This window comes from Piliocolobus tephrosceles, chromosome 4 (genome assembly GCF_002776525.5).
Source record: "Piliocolobus tephrosceles isolate RC106 chromosome 4, ASM277652v3, whole genome shotgun sequence".
NCBI classification, from domain to species: domain Eukaryota; kingdom Metazoa; phylum Chordata; class Mammalia; order Primates; family Cercopithecidae; genus Piliocolobus; species Piliocolobus tephrosceles.
The window spans coordinates 139,822,184-139,839,683 of NC_045437.1; the positions used below are offsets into that span (position 1 = coordinate 139,822,184).

The window sequence follows — 17,500 nt, forward strand, 5'->3', positions numbered from 1 at the left end:
CAATAGACCTTGGCCTTTTCCATTCTCTGCAGAATATGGCTTTAAATTATGTCCTTAGAGTTCTCTCTAGCTTATCCCATGCTCTGGGTACCAGCCTTCATACTTACACCCCACTGCATCACTGGCATCACTGCTCTTAATGAGAATACGCGAACAATTTCCTAATTTCATGAAATAAGAAGTGGACAAACAGCTCAATTAAGAAATGAATATCTGAAATGGGTTTTGACTATAGTTTTAGTATTTTGAATAAGGTGAGCCAGATGGAAATAATGTCCATCCCCTGTGCAACTTAGGTAGAAAAAATAATTCCGTTAATAATTTAATCAGAATAAATGATTGCTCTAAGGAATCAAATACAGCAGGAAAAGATAAGAATAAGAAATCTTTAAGAACTAAGGTTCTTAAAACATAAGAATATATGATAGTAATGAGAAGCTGAGTCTAAGAATTTATAGTAATATCAGAAGTACACCGAAAGCTGATTGAATGGCACAGTTCTGATTTACAGTCATTACACTACCACGGAGCTCAAACTGTCAAAGTGGATTTATGAAAATTATACAGCTTACTTAATACTGAATTTTACTAATTGATGAAGAATATGAGCAAAAAGCAAGCAGAGAAACAGCAACACCCATCTTTGAAAAGGCCAAAAAGATCAGACATACTTCCAAAAAAATCTGTTTTTGCACTGTAATGTACTTTGTGTCTGAGTAGGAGATTAATGTTACTGTATGTACCATGTATATGCCATACATGTTAGCCCTAGGAGGCCATTTAAGTTTAGAGCTTCTTAGGTTTTACATTCCATTAGTTGCACAGGTAGGAAACCTACATGACTAACTTTGGCTCTCCAAGTTGTACCCTGTACTTCACAAATTCCAGATTCGTCTACAATAAGCAATGCAAAAAGCCTATTAAAAACATTCTTAGATGAGAACTTCTTGGGTTATCTTCCTGCTTGTAAATACCATCAGAGTGTTTACAAGGAGGGAAGAGTAATGAAGCTGTTGCTAGTTCTTTCCCTTTTGTGAAGACACGGATGAAGTGCAGTGCTGGGAGTGGCAAGGGGTTGAATCAAGCAAGATTCAGAAATACACAAATGATTCAATGGCCCTTTATATTCAACTCTCCAAACTTGAGTTTTATATACCATCTTCTCAAAGGAACAAAATAAAAAATTCAATCATATACAACAATTTTGTCTGTTATAAAGTTGAATGTTTGCCCCACACCTGGCCTGCCATCGTGCATTAGGGGACCATGGATGATCAAAAAAATCCCTGTTCTGATGAGGTCACTGCTGATGCTCTTATTTATGCTAAATTGTGAACATTTGATGCACATGGGTTCATGATTCTTTACCAGCCATACCAATCATGTCTAGGACAGAAAAGGGGGAAGAAGATGGAGTGCATGCAACACCCTACCCCATTCTCTGCCGTCATCTGACTCTGCACCTGCTTCATCTTCCCTTCAAGACCAATGGTAGGAGGGTGCTGCTTATGGTAATCAGGTCACCAGGTTGCTGTTCCAGGGCCATATGCAGGGAGTACAACCAAAAGCACAGGATTCCCTCTATCTTTTTGTTCCTGCCCAACTACTATGTCAATTCTTGCCCTGAAATTTGACCTATCCCTCTTTTCCAGTCCAAGTAACATGGTTTTTCTTACCTGCATGGCTTCATTGAAACCGAAACTAACATTTCCAAACACCTGTCAGTTAAAAGGAGAGATTAATTTTGTTTTTCAAATTTGAAAATTCTCATTAAAATAGGAAGTTAATGTGTGCCAGCTGAGTAATACTCAGATATCTCTGTACAAGAACCCTTCATCCATCTCTGCTTCACAGTCCTCCTGGGTCTGGGAGCTGACCTCAGGCACAGCCAGGCAGGGAACTCATGGCTCACTCTCAGTACAGGGGGTGGAAACCAGAATAATCAAGACCAGTCTGGCAACATAGCAAAACCTTGTCTCTACAAAAAAAATTTAAAAATCAGCCAGGCATAATGAGTGTGTGCTTGTGGTCCTAGCTACTCAGGAGGCTGAGGCAGGAAGATACCATGAGTTCGAGGCTCAAGTAAGCCATTAAATAATGGTACCACTGCACTCCAGCCTGGACAAAATAGCAAGACCCTGTCTCAAAAAAGGGGAGTACATAATAATGTATCTTCCCATTCCATATTTATCCACCCCTTACCCCTGAGAAATGACCATAATATCCTTGCAGAACTATCGTATGTATACATGAGCAAGTATGCACAAGCTATTTCTCTGTTTTACAGACATGGAAGCATTTCTTAAATAATATCAAACAACCTATTTTTTCTTAAACATGTTGGTAATTGTTCTATATCAGTATATGAAGACCTCCTTTGAAGAATTTTTTTACAATTTCTTATTATTAGGAAATAGAACTTACATAATAGTGCATAATTATGTACTGTTTAAATTATAAGCACACATCTTTTACTGTCATACAGATTTTTTAAAATTACGTATGTGAATAGCATCTCAATAAAGCAGACATTTAAAAAATAAATGAATGAAAGAAAGGAAAAGAAATAGGACCCTTCCGCAGCACAGAAAACTCTCTCGTTCCCTACAAAAGCCAGAGTTTAAAACCAGCCTGACTATTGGGTGTATTTTTGTTTTTTGTTTGTTTGTTTGTTTGTTTGTTTTTGAGGTGGAGTCTCTCTGTCGCCCAGGCTGGAGTGCAGTGGTGCCATCTCGGCTCACTGCAAGCTCCGCCTCCTGGGTTCACGCCATTCTCCTGCCTCAGCCTCCCGAATAGCTGGGACTACAGGTGTGCACCACCACGCCTTGCTAATTTTTTAAATATATTTTTAGTAGACACGGGGTTTCACCGTGTTAGCCATGATGGTCTCGATCTCCTGACCTCGTGATCCGCCTGCCTTGGGCTCCCAAAGTGCTGGGATTACAGGCGTGAGCCACCGTGCCCAGCCTATTTTTGGGTTTTTAATGAATGCTTTTACCATCTATACAGGCATCTCTCTGAAACATTATTTACTATATATTTGGCTTACAATTGCTTTATCTGACTTGGGACTTGAGGGGTAGGTTTTCTGGCATAGTTTCTGTATCCTGATCTAGTATGTTACTTATAAAATATATATGGTGGCCAGGTGCGGTGGCTCATGCCTGTAATCCCAGTACTTTGTGAGGCCAAGGCGGGCGGATCACAAGGTCAAGAAATCGAGATCATCCTGGCCAACATGGTGAAACCCCGTCTCTACTAAAAATACAAAAATTAGCTGGGCGTGGTGGTGGGCACCTGTAGTTCCAGCTACTTGGGAGGCTGAGGCAAGGGAATTGCTTGAAACTGGGAGGCGGAGGTTGCAGTGAGCCGAGATCGTACCACTGCACTCCAGCCTGGCGACAGAGCAACACTCCGTCTCTAAAAAAAAGAAAAAATATATATATACATATACACACACATATATGGTTAGAATTTTAAAATCCAGCCTGATGATCATTTTACTTTTAACTAAAACATTTAGTCCAATTACACTGAATACAATTATTGATATTTTCAGTTTATATGTAACATTTTATTTTGTGCTATATATTTTTTGTCTTCCTTTGGATTGAGTGTATTTTTGTTATACTATTGTTTTTCTTGTCACTTGCAAGTTATTTGCATAGTTTATATTCCTTCGTTAGTTATTTAAAGATATTAGGCATTACCTATAAACCATAAGATATTAGGCATCACTTATAAACCATAGTTTAAACTTAATCAATGTCTTTACTCATGCTCTGGATAAAACAAGAACTTAGAACGCTTTTTTTCTGTTTTAGAGATTTTGTTGTAGATTTCAATTGTATGTTTGTAAGCTCAGAAGTCTCTATTATTACTGATAAACTCCATCTTGAGATTCAAGCAACTTGCCTCTCCATTTGCCTGTTCAAACCTGGAGAGGGCTCCTCCTGACCATTGCTTGCCTTGAGGTTATACCTTGGGGTTAACATTTTGTCTTGGTGGTCTCCCTGCACCCTGTCCACACCTTTGAATATACCCTTATTATTAAAGTCTTCTTAAACGACTCAGTTTGAGAGTGCTAGGACCCTGATGATATAATCTTATACCCATTTTAAGACATTGATCATTTTTAGCACCTAGTGGAGAGTTCTGTGAAGGGAAAGGACCTTTGAAGCAAGCAGCCTTGCCTGGGAATCTTGGCCCCAACACCCAAAAGGTCTCAAAGAACAACACAACCACCCTCTCTACATGCCCCCTAAAATTGTAAGATATGCTTCTGCACCAGGTGTGTTTCACTAAGTCCGGTGACATAAAGGAGAGAAGGAAGCAATAGGAGGAGATGGAAATGTTTAAAGAGGACAGGAATTAGTGTTCACAAACCTGTTCCTTCTGAGGATTTTCCAGGACATTTTCTCTGATCTGCAGTAGCTACACTTCTGGGAGGGCACCTGTGCTGAGGTCCATGTCCAGCTTGGTCCAGACAACGAAGAATTTTCCCATGTCCTCAATGGTTTTGGCAAGCATCACATGATTCATGCTGAATTGTGCAGATGCAACCATGATGAAGTCATACTGGTTGAACTGCATTTCCATGAGGTAGTTCTCCAGGGTTTTGGTGGCAGACCCTGTGCCAGGCAGGTCCCACACACCACATTTGGAAAGTGGGAAGAGAAATAGGGGGCACATTTTTGGGTAGCTTTTACCAGCCCAGTAGGAGGTGAGGCCTTCCCCTCATGTCCTGTGTTTCAAAGGGCACTGATGAAGATGTTCGTCCCATTGCCAGAGTCCCTGCCATAGCAATGTTGACTGGTGTCCTGGACACTATCTTCAGAGTCTCCTTGATGGCAGAGGCCACCTCTGGCAAGTTCCCACCTACTAAGGCTTTCTCAACATTCGTGGCCTCCGTCTTTGATAAAATACCCCAACGCTGGCCAGGTACGGTGGCTCCTGCCTATAATCCCAGCACTTTGGGAAGCCAAGGCAAGTGGACCATGAGGTCAGGAGACTGAGACCATCCTGGCCAACATGGTGAAACCCTGTCTCTACTAAAATACAAAAAATTAGCAGGGCGTGGTGGTGTGCGCCTGTAGTCCCAGCTAATTGGGAGGCCGAGGCAGGGGAATCACTTGAACCTGGGAGGCAGAGGTAGCAGTGAGCCGGGATTGCGCCACTGCACTCCAGCCTGGTGACAGAACGAGACTCCGTCTCAAAACAAACAAACAAAAAACTCAATGCTTATGGTGTGGCAAAAAGGGTTTAGGATGCAGCTAATGGAGTGTGAGGGGCACGTGGGAACTCTGTCGTATTGATGGGCACTGGAGTAAGCTGTGGAAGTAGACGAGCAGGTGAGTTAGGATGGACAGGGTGCACATGAATCATCTGACTTTTAGCATCCCCAGCCCTCAACAAAGACTGCAGCAAAGACATCTGGATTAAAAACAATCAAAAAACACTCATTCAAGCAATGTGCACATTCCTTCAGGGAGCAAGAAAGGTAGGGCCCCTGAGGAACCCTCTGAGGCTGGTTGTGCCTCCAACAGTCAGCCTCCAAAGCAGGAATGTGGTCATGAGACGGCTTGAATAGCAGGGAATGAACCAAGTCTCCTGAAAAGCCCAAGAGTTTTCTGTCTTTTCCTCTTTTACTCTAGCCTAACTTAGGTCTGCTCCTTCACAAGTTTCAGTTCACAACCAAGGCCAGACAAGTAAAAGAGACCTATAGATTTCTCTGCTGAAGATGGCGCCAGAGGACATAAAACATCCAATTCCCATTGCTTACTTGAAGCTGTGGTTGGTCTCAAACACTTACCTCATCGGGCAGGGGAGCACACGTGCAGAGCAGTACTGAAATGCTGCAATATATACAAAGTAAGCCACCAGCCTTTGACCCCCCCGAGCTTCCCTTAGGATTCTCACGTTGGGCTCAACTGAAGTGAGGGAGAGGAGAGAGTATACTCAAACGCTCTGCTCTTCTTCGAGGCAGTGATTAGACAATTGATTATCACTGCGTTTGCCTAACCTGGCTCTTGCAGGTTCCCCACGGGGCCAGGTATTTGAGACTGATTAAAAGAAGGTGATGTGATTCTCTACTCCTAGCATGGCCTGGCAGGTCTGTTTCACATACTCACTGTGAACACACACAACACTCTGCACAGAGCCTCTCACCCTGGTGTGCACACTCACCCATGCCCAGCCATGTTCACTTACCCCACACACTCGCGCTCACACCGTCTCACTCACCCTCAGCATGCACACATACACTCGCTCACACTCTGCACAGGCCCACACATATTCACACTGACACACGTTCACACACCCTAACATACTTAAGCCGACATGTGTAAACATAAATACATTCATCCCTGTTGCACACACTCACACTTGCTCACTCAGGCTGCAACATGTTCACTTACCCCACACACAGACACACATTCACTCGCGGTGCCAGGTTCACACGAACTTATATTTGGTGCACACAGGCTCACACACTCTGTGCATGTATATATACACGCACGTAGGCTGACACATGTTCACTCGCCTACCCTCACTCATGCTTGGTGTGCCCAGTGCCCACACATTCTCTCACATGACACATGTTTGTACACTCAGAATCTTGCCTCCTGAGTGCCCAGGACAATGGATTTGTCCAAGTCTGTGGCCCTTTTAGAGGGCCCAGGAAACAGAGAACTGGCTCCAGCTGTCCATCTATGAAATATAAGGAAAGGCCCTAATGGAGGAGATGGATGAGAGAGGCCCTGTTCTCTGGAATGTATGTGAGTCTTCAACTTCTCGGTGCCTCACTTGCCTTGGGAAGATTTTATAACCCACCATATGGCGAGAGCAGCAACTGATCATTGACTTCCTCATGCCAGACTTCATCTGTGGCTGCTCTATAAAGTTTCTCCATTGTAACATTAACTATTTTGGTTTTACATAAATAACGAGTTTCTTCTCATCAAATGCTACTTAGATATGGTTGCTTTTAGTTAGTCCACAAAGAGGAAGAGGTAACCTGTGGAATCTGGAGGGAAGGGGGCAGGGTAGTTACCAGGTTCAAATGTAGTCCCTCAGCAGTCTAGCAGGAAAATGGAGTGGGGAGGTCCGGCCTTTGGAGTTTTGCCCACATGTCTCTGCATGGATGGCTGGCAGGCTGGTTAAGGTGAGGAATCGAGCACTCTCCTTCCCCACAACATTATACTTGATAGATGCACAAGGGAGTGGAACAGCAGCACATGCAGGGCCAGGGATGGGCTGGGGCCTGGGGCAGGGCCATTTTCTAACCCAAGTAGTCCCAGAAAGTATTGCTTCATCAGGTATGAAATGATTGTCATCATATTAATACATACACAGGTCTTGGCATTAACCATTAAACATTTCCACTAGAATCTTTACCATTGTACTCTTTGTGCCCAGCAGGTGTTTAACGTATTTTTGTTTGATTAATAAAACACAGTATACTTTGTGTGTTATTAACTTACTAACAGACAGATAAATTAACTTCCTTTTCTAAACTGTCCCTGCTGAGCACGGGGCCTACTAATATACATCTGATTTTTCAAGCACACTCTGCTTGGGTATGACACAGGCCAGTGCAGGGTACTGACTGTCCATGGTGAGTGTGGGAGGTCAACAGAAAACCCTATAGTTTTCCAGGCTTTTTCTGTGACCATGTCTGTGAACCGAGCCAGCATCTTCAAACCTGTCTGCTCACCTGTCCACCAGTGCTGAGCCCCATGGAAAAGAGCCTTAGCCCCTGCAGCCCCAGCTCATTGTCCCACCCCCAGGCCTTGATCATATGATCCATTTCTCCTGGGCCCATGTGAAGTCTCACCAGCTGCACACTGGACACAACTGAGCCCAAAATAATTATTTGTACAATTGAGATACTTTATCTCAGTTACACCAGGACTCTTCTGTGTTGTGTCTGCCCAGGCCCCTGTGCCACTGCCAGGCCAGTGAGGGCATGGTTTCCTCTGTATGAGGTTGCAGTGTCTTCCAGGTGTTGTTAGTGGGTCTATGTGTTTGTGTGCATGAGCCTCCAGGAGCACGGACCTGGAAGTTTAGAAGAGGTCATCAGAATTCAGCCTGGGTTGCAATTGCTCCAAGCTCAGCTCTTTGAATATCTTGCCCAGATATATTGCCAGATACCTTCCTCCAGACAGGAGAAGAGGAGTCCTTTTGGAAGAGGAGGAAGAGGCCCTTCTAAAGGGAGTCATGGGACCAGGTTCAATTACAGAGTGGCAGCCATACAAAAAAAAAAAAAAAAAAAGAACCAGACCCTAGAAGGAGCATATTCCTAAATTTACTAAGTGAGCACATAGGAACCAAGTACACATGCACACAAATACATGCACACAGGTGAATGCAAGGCATTACAGAACAATTTGCCTTAAATACACTCTATAACTCCTATTCCATTCTATGAATGTTTTTTCATCTGTTTGTTTTTTAATGCTGGTCATAATCCGATGAATTAATTTCACGAGTAAAATATGCAGAATGAAAAACACAGATTAATAGATTTCCCATGTAAGGTTATATATAGTTAATTCCATACCAATTATCTTGATCCCCAAACAAAGGTACTTACAGCAAAGTAAGACCTGGCCTTAGCACAGATGTGGAGGCTGGTGCATCAGAGAACTCCATGAGCCCAGAAACCAATGTGGATCAAATCCCAGGCTTTTGCTCTGTTTGATCACTATCAGAAAAGGCTAACGGAAAAATCAATGTGATGATTCATGTAGAATAATGAAACTGGATCCCCAGCTCTCACCTTACACAAAAATAAACTCAACTGGGTGGGGTGGCTCATGCCTGTAATCCCAGCACTTTGGGAGGCTGAGGCGGGTGGGTCACAAGGCCAAGAGATCGAGACCATCATGGCCAACATGGTGAAACCCCGTCTCCACTAAAACTACAAAAAGTATACATATGTGACAAACCTGCACATTGTGCACATGTACCCTAGAACTTAAAGTATAATAATAAAAAATAATTCAAATTAGCTGGGCGTGTTTGCACCTGTAGTCCCAGCTACTCGGGAGGCTGAGGCAGGAGAATTGCTTGAACCAGGGAGGCGAAGGTTGCAGTGAGCCAAGATCATGCCACTGCACTCCAGCCTGGTGACACAGCAAGACTCCATCTAAAAATAAAAATAATAATAATAATTTAAAAATAAACTCAAGATGGATCAAAGACTGAAATCTAACTTGAAACCATAAAAATTCTAGAAGATAACATTTGAAAAATTCTTCTAGACATTAACATAGGCAAAGAATTCATAGCTAAGATCCCAAAGCAAATGCAGCAAAAACAAAAATAAATAAATGGAACCTATTAAACGAAAAAGCTTCTGCACAGCAAAAGAAATAATCAGCAGAGTAAACAGACAATCCACAGAGTGGGAGAAAATCTTTGCAAACTACGCATCTGACAAAGGACCAATACCAGAATCTACAAGGAACTCATACAAATCAGCAAGAAAACAAATGAATAATCCCATCAAAAAGTGGGGCAGAGGACATGAATAGACAATTCTCAAAAGAAGATAGACAAATGGTCAACCAACATGAGAAAACATGCTCAACATCCCTAATAATCAGGGAAATGCAAAGTAAAAACACAGTGAGATACCACCTTACTCCTGTAAGAATGGCCATAATTTAAAAATTTAAAAATGACAGATGTTGGCATGCAGGTGGTGACAAGGAACACTTTTATACTGCTGGCAGGAATGTAAACTAGTACAATCATTATGGAAAACAGTATGGAGATGACTCAAAGAACTAAAAGTAGATCTACCATTTGACCCAGCAATCCCACTACTGGGTGTCTACCCAGAGGAAAAGAAGTCATTATATGAAAAAGACACTTGCACATGCATGTTTATACTAGCAGAGACCTTGGGCATCTGCTTCACCTCTCAGAGAATCTCATTTCCTTCTGTTTTAAACAGGGACCATAATAAAAGCCCCCAGGGTGTTTAAAGTAAGTGAAGAGATGCCCCAGTACAAGGGCTCTATAAGACTGGTAAGATGATAGTGTGTCTGCTTTCTGGAGATTTACAGAACTAAGAAGTTGCAAAACCACTTATGCAGCTATGAGATTGTGAGGTTGGCTTTGCCCCCTTTACTCCTTGCCCAAGTCAGAACAGGACAACTGTCAGATTGAGGAGGCAGAAAGGGCATGTGGATGTGCCTTTACCAAAGGCCAACAGTAAGGGCCAGAGGGAAGAGCCCAGTGTGCAGAACACAGTCAACAGGACCTCAGTTGAAAGATAATGGGGCCCACCTGTTGCAGAGACTGAGGAGGTGAGAGGAAAACTTGCAGATTAGGGCTTTGCCTATCTCAAAGATCCAAAAAGGAATATCAGAGAGGGTCCCTCATGGTCCCTCATACTAGAGGATAGGAAGTAACATTCACCACCTCCCAGAGACCATTAAGGCCAGATTGCAACCACATCACAAGCGAGACGTGTCCTGACTTTCACCACTGCCTCTGCTCTCCCCACCTCTCAGCACCCTCCCCACTCCCACACAGACACCTTGTAAGGGTCCCAAACATCAGATGCTCATAGCATAGGAGGTAGGAGAAAGAAAAGACCAGAAGCTGACTCTTTTCTTGTCCCTACTGCTGATTTCTCATTCCAAGGTGGGACTGAGCTGGGACGAGGGAGATTTAAGTTCAACAGGGGTCTGGGGCTTGTTTATTAGAATGTCTGGACTTCTGATTACCTGAGTGTGACCGGGAAAGAGTATATTCCATGAGCATGGCCAGAGAATTAACAAACCTGTGTGGTATTCCAGCCAATCCTTGGGGACTATCATGTGTCCCTTTTGGAGCTGTGATGCGGGGGGCAGTGATGTGAAGGCATCAAGTCGCTTTCAGTGATTCCAGAGCAGATTCCTTAATTCTATCTCACTTTGCCCCTAGGACCCAAAGGCCAGGTCTCCCTCAGTGGAGCACATAGCAGAGAAGAGATTTCAGACTCACCAGTACTCGTTGTGGAGGAAGAAGACCCCAGGGGCTGAGCAGGGAAGGGAAGGAGGAGGCTCTCACTGGCCTTTGCACTGACCCCAGAAATCCTGGTCTGTCATCCCAAATCCAACTCTGCTGACTGAAGACTTGTCCGCTCCTCTCAGTCACTGAGAGCCCTAATTTTGGCCCCAGTGGCTTCTCACCATCCCGTCTCTCACTGAGCCACCCACACCGGGCAGCCTGAGTACTGGACAGAGAGCCTTTCACTCTCCTATCCTTGGAAATACTGGCTTTGTCGGGAAGAGGAAAAAGCATAATCTGATTTCACTTTTCTTTTTCATATATGGAGCTTTCAAGAAAAAGTCAGAGTCTTACATTTCAGCCAGAGCATAAATATCAGCACTCTCGTACTTTTTAACAGGCAAATTAGGCCTTTCTGTTCCAAATACTCTGGCTGGTTTGAAAAAAATTCAGATGGGAATCTCAGTCTTAAAATGAGAGATTTGGAGTTCACTATCTCTGCTTTGGGCCTCAGGTTCTTTGGATGTTAATCATCAGTGATACCCCTCAGGGCTGTGGGTGGCACACTAGGAAAGCTTCTGGTGCCCTAGTATGCAAAGAGCCCCATGCAGCTTTCACCCATAATGGGGGCTCCTATATCTCTTGTCATTACAGCCCAGCCCCACTCAGCCACAGCAAGGTAGGTGCCAAAGGATTTTGCCAGCACGTCTTACCTCCTTGTTGTGGCAACAGTTAACAGTTTCCAAAACCGAAAAATTGTACATCCATCAGATGTGACTTTCTTGGAAAGACAGTAGGAGCAGAGGGGACTGAGCCAAGTGCAGCCAGTTAAGTAAAAGGCGGCAAGAAGAGATGCGTTTAGTGAGGAATTTGCGAGTGAGGGAAGAGATAGTAGGTGTTTTTCTGATGGTTAGTGTGGGAGGCTGCAGATGGAGGGGATCATGGGTGTCTGATAGAAGAGAAAGTGTCCTGCAAATGGGCTGAGGTCCCGGGTCCTCCTCAGTCAGTGTCTAGAGCTTTTCCTCCATTGTATCTGAGATTCATTATCTTAAAGTTATTTTCATTTCATTCAGGCTTTATGAAGTTGAAGTAGATAATGTATGTGTAAGCACTCAAGAAATTCTGAAGAATTTAGTTATTTAAATTCCCATTACTATTCCATTGTTCTAGCTGATGTTCATCCAAGAATGTAGAATAAAGTATTCCTTATCCAACTCACGTAGAGACTAGGTAGTAGGCAGGGGTACAGGGGCATGCCTGCTGTGTATCTAGGTCCCTGACAGAAGGGACATGGAGGAAGGAATGACCAGGAACAAGGGTTACTTCCCATCTGTTGTAGGCTGGTTCTCTTTCATCCTAGCTCTTCCCAGTCGTTGCCTCTTTTGAACTCTTCATCTCTGCATGCTGCTGACTTTAGCTGGGTATCCATGATTAATATTCAATATATTTATCCATCAGAGATGTGGACCTGAACGCGTAATGACCTCCCCATCATTGACACCAGGAGCTTGCTGGCACCTAGTGGAGGATGCTCATTGAGGATGTACTCTGTTATCAATAGAGCCTGACAATAGATCCCAGTTACCCAGATCTGCCTTTGCAAGAATTTTGAACCAATTGCCCAAATTCTTAAGTTGACAAGGGAGAGAAAGAGACAGAAGGAGAGAGAGTCTGTAAACTGGCCAGCCAACTCTATTAACTTGAATTAGGTGTCCTCCCAACATGTCTCTCTGCTTTTCTGCTTTAGAGCAGTCTTCAAATCCAAGAGAGCCCATTTGCCCAGTGTGCATGTTCAGCCTAGAAGTAAAGAGGAGGAAATATTTTGGGGGTACATTTACCAATGTGGGTTGGGAGCCAGGTCCAAGCTGCCCACGTTGTCCCAGTTGGACAATTTAGGGGCATATGCTTGTTGGATTGAGCCCCAGTTAAGTAAGGCAGGATCACCCACAGGATAATCTATCTGTAGCCAAGTCCTTGTTTTGGGGGCATTGCTTTTGTGGAACCTAAACTAAAATAGCTTGGCCAAATGCCTCTAAGATTAAATGAGATGAAAGTAAGAATTATATTGTCTTTATGTCTTAAACCATCAACACCCTATTGCTGAATCTTGGAAGAACCGAGAATTGTAGGAAACAAAGATTGCTGTCATCTCTAGGAGGGACTCCAGTGATTCTGGTAGGTCCAGGCACAAGTCATCCATTCGAAATGTCCATGAAATTTATCTTCAATTTCTTAAATTGTAATCTACTATTTCTATCAATCACTTTATGATACCAAAGCAGTTTCTTTTACAGCCCATCTCCTCCCCTTTACTGTTGTTTTAAACCATTTAAATTTACCAGCTGGGTGGATTTAAAGTAAATTTGCCTCCATGACATAGTGTAGAGTGGCATTCATGCATTTATCTCTCTTGTTTTCCTGAATCCCACTGAAATAATAGTAAATAAAGAACAAAAAGATGGGGTGGGTGATCAAATGGGAAGAAGAGTTCTACAATTATGCAAATTTCTGAAAGTATGCATATGTGGCAGTAAATTTCAGGATTTTTCCACTTTCTCCATGAGGATTGTCACTTTCTCTAAAGAACAATTCTCTTTTCTGTAACTGATTCATACAGTTGTGAAAAGCAAAGCAGAGGTTCCTCTTCAAAGATTTTCCTCCCCATCTAATTAGGAATAAATAGTAACTTCTCTTAGAAGGAAAATGTATTCAAAGACCTGTGCTAACATTCTTAAATATCTGCTAGACATAATAAAGAAATCAATGTACTTTATGTTGTTAGCTCCCACAATTTAGCCTAAATATTTGCCCTAGAATGCTTATACTGGTCCAAGCAAACATTAGGTCATTGCCTGTTCCTCTACCTTATTTGAAGATGTTTTTACCTTTCTCAGCATTCCACAAGTTACTTCCTCCTTCCTTTGTTCTCCTCTGCCTTTTCCTCTTTTAAAAACGTTCTAGATTGCTAGCCAATCAAGACAAATACAGAATGTGGAACCCTGTTCCAACCAATAGAAACTAGACACAGTAGTAAGGTGGATGCATCAAGTTATCAATGACCTTGTCTCCTTCGTTCGGTGTACTCTCTTGGCAAAACTGCTGGCGAGTGTAACATTTCTGCAGAAAGTATAAAAATGGCCTTGCTGAGAAAATTAAATTTATGTTCAAGTGCTATTTCTTTATGGCACCGAAGAACAAGCGTTTCAAACAACTTGGTGGCTGGTAAGGGAATACATTCTCCTCTGGGGGTGGTCTCCAGTCCTCTCTCATGAAGGAGCCTGCTCCTCTGCCTCGTTGCAGTGGCCTCAGGGATAAGGACTCAAGACCCACCCGGAGTGACAAATGAACCCGGACTCTCAGCAACGCAAAATAGAAAAAGAAAAAAAAAAACACTGGCTGGTGACCTGGAGTAAAAGATCCTCACATATCACGTGAACCAGGAAACTCGGCACACAGAACGAGGAAAAAAAAACAGCAGGAGAGCCAGTAAAGTATTTCCTTGGCAGTCAAGACTAAAGAAAAAGCCACAGGGCAGTAAAGCATTCCTTGGTTAGGACATACCAAGGAGAGAGAAACTGCAGGGGCGGTAAAACATTTCCCAGTCAGGACTAAGGAAAGAAAGCCATGGGGGGCGGTGAAGTATTCCTTAGTCAGGATGTCTTGGAGGTCAAAAAAGAGGTGAGAAATCCCCATTGAGAGAGGGTTGAACCTCACACAAACCTCTGGTAGTAAAAAAATATGTGTATATGTATTCAAAACTCCCCTTCCCCCTCTTCTCGAGGAAAGAAAAAGGCTAAGCTCCTCTCCCACTCATTGCTCCCCTAGTGGAAGAGGAAGGAGAGGGAGGAAAACAGCAGCAGAGGGAAAGGAAAAGACCAGCAGAGAGGAAAAAGAAACTAGGAGAGGAAGTCAGAGAGAAAGAGAGCAAAAACAGCAAGTGTGGTGCCAAACAGCCAGGCATGCCAAAAGTTAAGTTCCTCTCCCCAGCCAGGCTCTATGTGAAAAAGAGGGTGAGGACCAGTGCCAGGAGGAGAGCAGAAGAGGTGAAAAGGCATAATTCTTGCAAGTTGTGGCAGGCATCTGCCAAGCCTCAAGGCTGGTGAAGGCCTGGGGCCTGGACTGCAGCCGTGCAAATCCCACCCAGCCCAAGAAACTAAGTGTAGGAAAAAAAGGGGGGAAAAAAAGTAAAAAGTGAAATCAGAAAAAAATAAAAACAGGAGAAATAGACAGCAGCGCATACGTGGGGGCGAGGGCCATGCCTTTGCCCAGCCCTGCTGGCTGCAAGACCAGAAGAACTCAGAAAGGAAAAAAGAAACAGAAGATGACAGAGAGAGAAAGAAAAATAGAGTGCAAATGAGAGAGAGAGAGAGAAATAGAAAGAAAGAGTAAGAGAGAAACTGCAAGAGACAGAAATCAAAGAAAGACCCAGAAGGTGAAACTAGGAAAGGAAACAGTGTAAAGGGAGGCAGAAAGTTAAAACATGTTGAAGATTGTCTGTGAAAGTCATAAGAAAAGTTATAAAAAGGAATTTATGCAACAAATATTGTATAATTTAAAAGTAGTTAGGCCTCCTGAATATAAAACTATTTTAAAAACAGTTTATGTGCAAAGTATGTAAGAAAAATAAAATACACTTTTAATAACAGGATTATAAGGAGGCATAAGAATATGGATTTTTACCTACATTAAAAGGTTTAAAAAATTTGTTTTAAATAAGCAAGTTTTAAAATGTTAATTGTAAAGGAAATTCTGTGTGTAAATATATTAGCTAAAGTTAAAGAGGTATCATCCAGTTTTTCTGTGAGCTGGACATTAAAATAAAAGCACAATATATTTTTCTTAAAGCACTAACCTGCTCTTTAACAAAAATTATAAAAGGTTAAAAAGAGTCTATAAAAATCTTACCTTATAGTCAGACATTAAAATTGGATACATAACGTCTATAAGATTTTATTAAAATTAAGTTTAGCATTAATAGTACATTAAAGGTAAAATTTAACTTATCTGGTATAAAATCATACAAAAAGCACTGTCAAATATAAAATGGTGGTTAGTTTTCTTAAGGCCCGAAGGTGGCCAGGTAAGTCACAAGGTCCCTCATCCCCAAGGTCACAACGCACAGGGGCAGTGAAAGCCACGAGAAGGCCAAGACCTTAAGACGGGTCAAGGCCGCCGTGTCCCCTGGGCAGCGCTGAGCAGGAATGGAGCGGGAGGCATCACCATGAGGCCTCAAGCCCCAAGATATGCAGCAGAAAGTATATACTTAATTTATCTTCCATTTTCCCTTCCCTCAGAACTAAAAGTCTTTTAGCACAGGTAACACCCCTAGAATTTCCAGTACACCAGCACCAGCCTAAAAATCACGTCCTCATCAAAAGAAAGAAAAAAACCCAAGTCAGCCTAGGAAGGACCCTATTTTATGCTGTTTACCACTGAGACTGCCGTGGCACAGCCAAGAAAGAACGGACCCACCATACTCGAGTCAAGAAAACATCTTAGGTTACTGTACTAAGATCAAGCCCTACTAAGTTAAAGAAAGCTTAATTTTCATATACCTTCTATATTGCTTCCTTTTCTTTCCTTATTCTGTTACTAGCTCCTTTGTTATTAATGTAACTATTGATAACTCACCTCAGACCATTGCCTTTAATGCTTGCTCTATCATACCTTGTGGAAACGTAAAAGATCAACGACAGCTAGCCTTTTCACACAAATATTTATATCCTGGCCCTCTAATTGACACAGTTACCCCTAGCACCCATCACTGTGATCACCTGCAGCCAAGATGCTGATTTTCTGATCCTACAGCCTGGGAACCTTGTAGTAAATAGGACTGTGTCCTTTAAACTACTCAGGAGCAAAGTTAGACTTCCACAAAAAAGGTTTGTGCAGATCTAAAACCTTTCATCTATTTCACTGAAAACACTGCCCCTTCTAACTGTCAGCCTTATCAATGTAACCCTGTCCTTCTCTCTGTCACCACCTCCGCCTTAACTAACTCTAGAAAATACGCATTATTACCCCATCTTCTCCTTCTTCAGTGGCCTCAGTTCTAGATCCCACACAGGTTGCTCCTACATCTAATAAAACTAGAGTGTCTACTGTAAAGACACTGGCAGACCTTAGCCATCAAGACAAAATATCAAGATGCAAATGCCAAGCTGGAATGGATTAAAAATTCCGTTCGCACTTTAAATAAAGGCAATTATTACGCTTGTATGCATGGTAGGTCAGAGGCCCAGATTATCGCCTTTCCACTTGGATGGTCTCTTTATAGACCAGATATGAACGTATGGTGGGTCTTTTTCAGAATCCCACTGCTTAGGATAATCCATCATGCCGAACTTTCTCTGCTATTTCCTGAAATTCAACACCCTGCTAGTCAGCCCCTGAAGGCAATCCAGCTTCCACCTCTAAATGCCAAGTTTACTTTGGGCCTCTCATGGCAAGAGGAAAATCTGGTTTCCTTGGAAGCATAAAAAGGCACAAGGAGCTC

At 42.8% G+C, this 17,500-nt stretch overlaps 1 protein-coding gene across 1 annotated transcript; it reads right to left on the reverse strand.

The window, feature by feature from the left end:
- Positions 1-4,371: 4,371 nt before the first annotated feature.
- On the reverse strand, positions 4,372-11,298 carry IRGM (immunity related GTPase M). The gene is given in 4 exon segments (XM_026454467.1): positions 4,372-4,652; positions 4,655-4,795; positions 4,798-4,912; positions 10,999-11,298. Coding segments are annotated over 4 exon segments (837 nt in total).
- Positions 11,299-17,500: the final 6,202 nt, after the last annotated feature.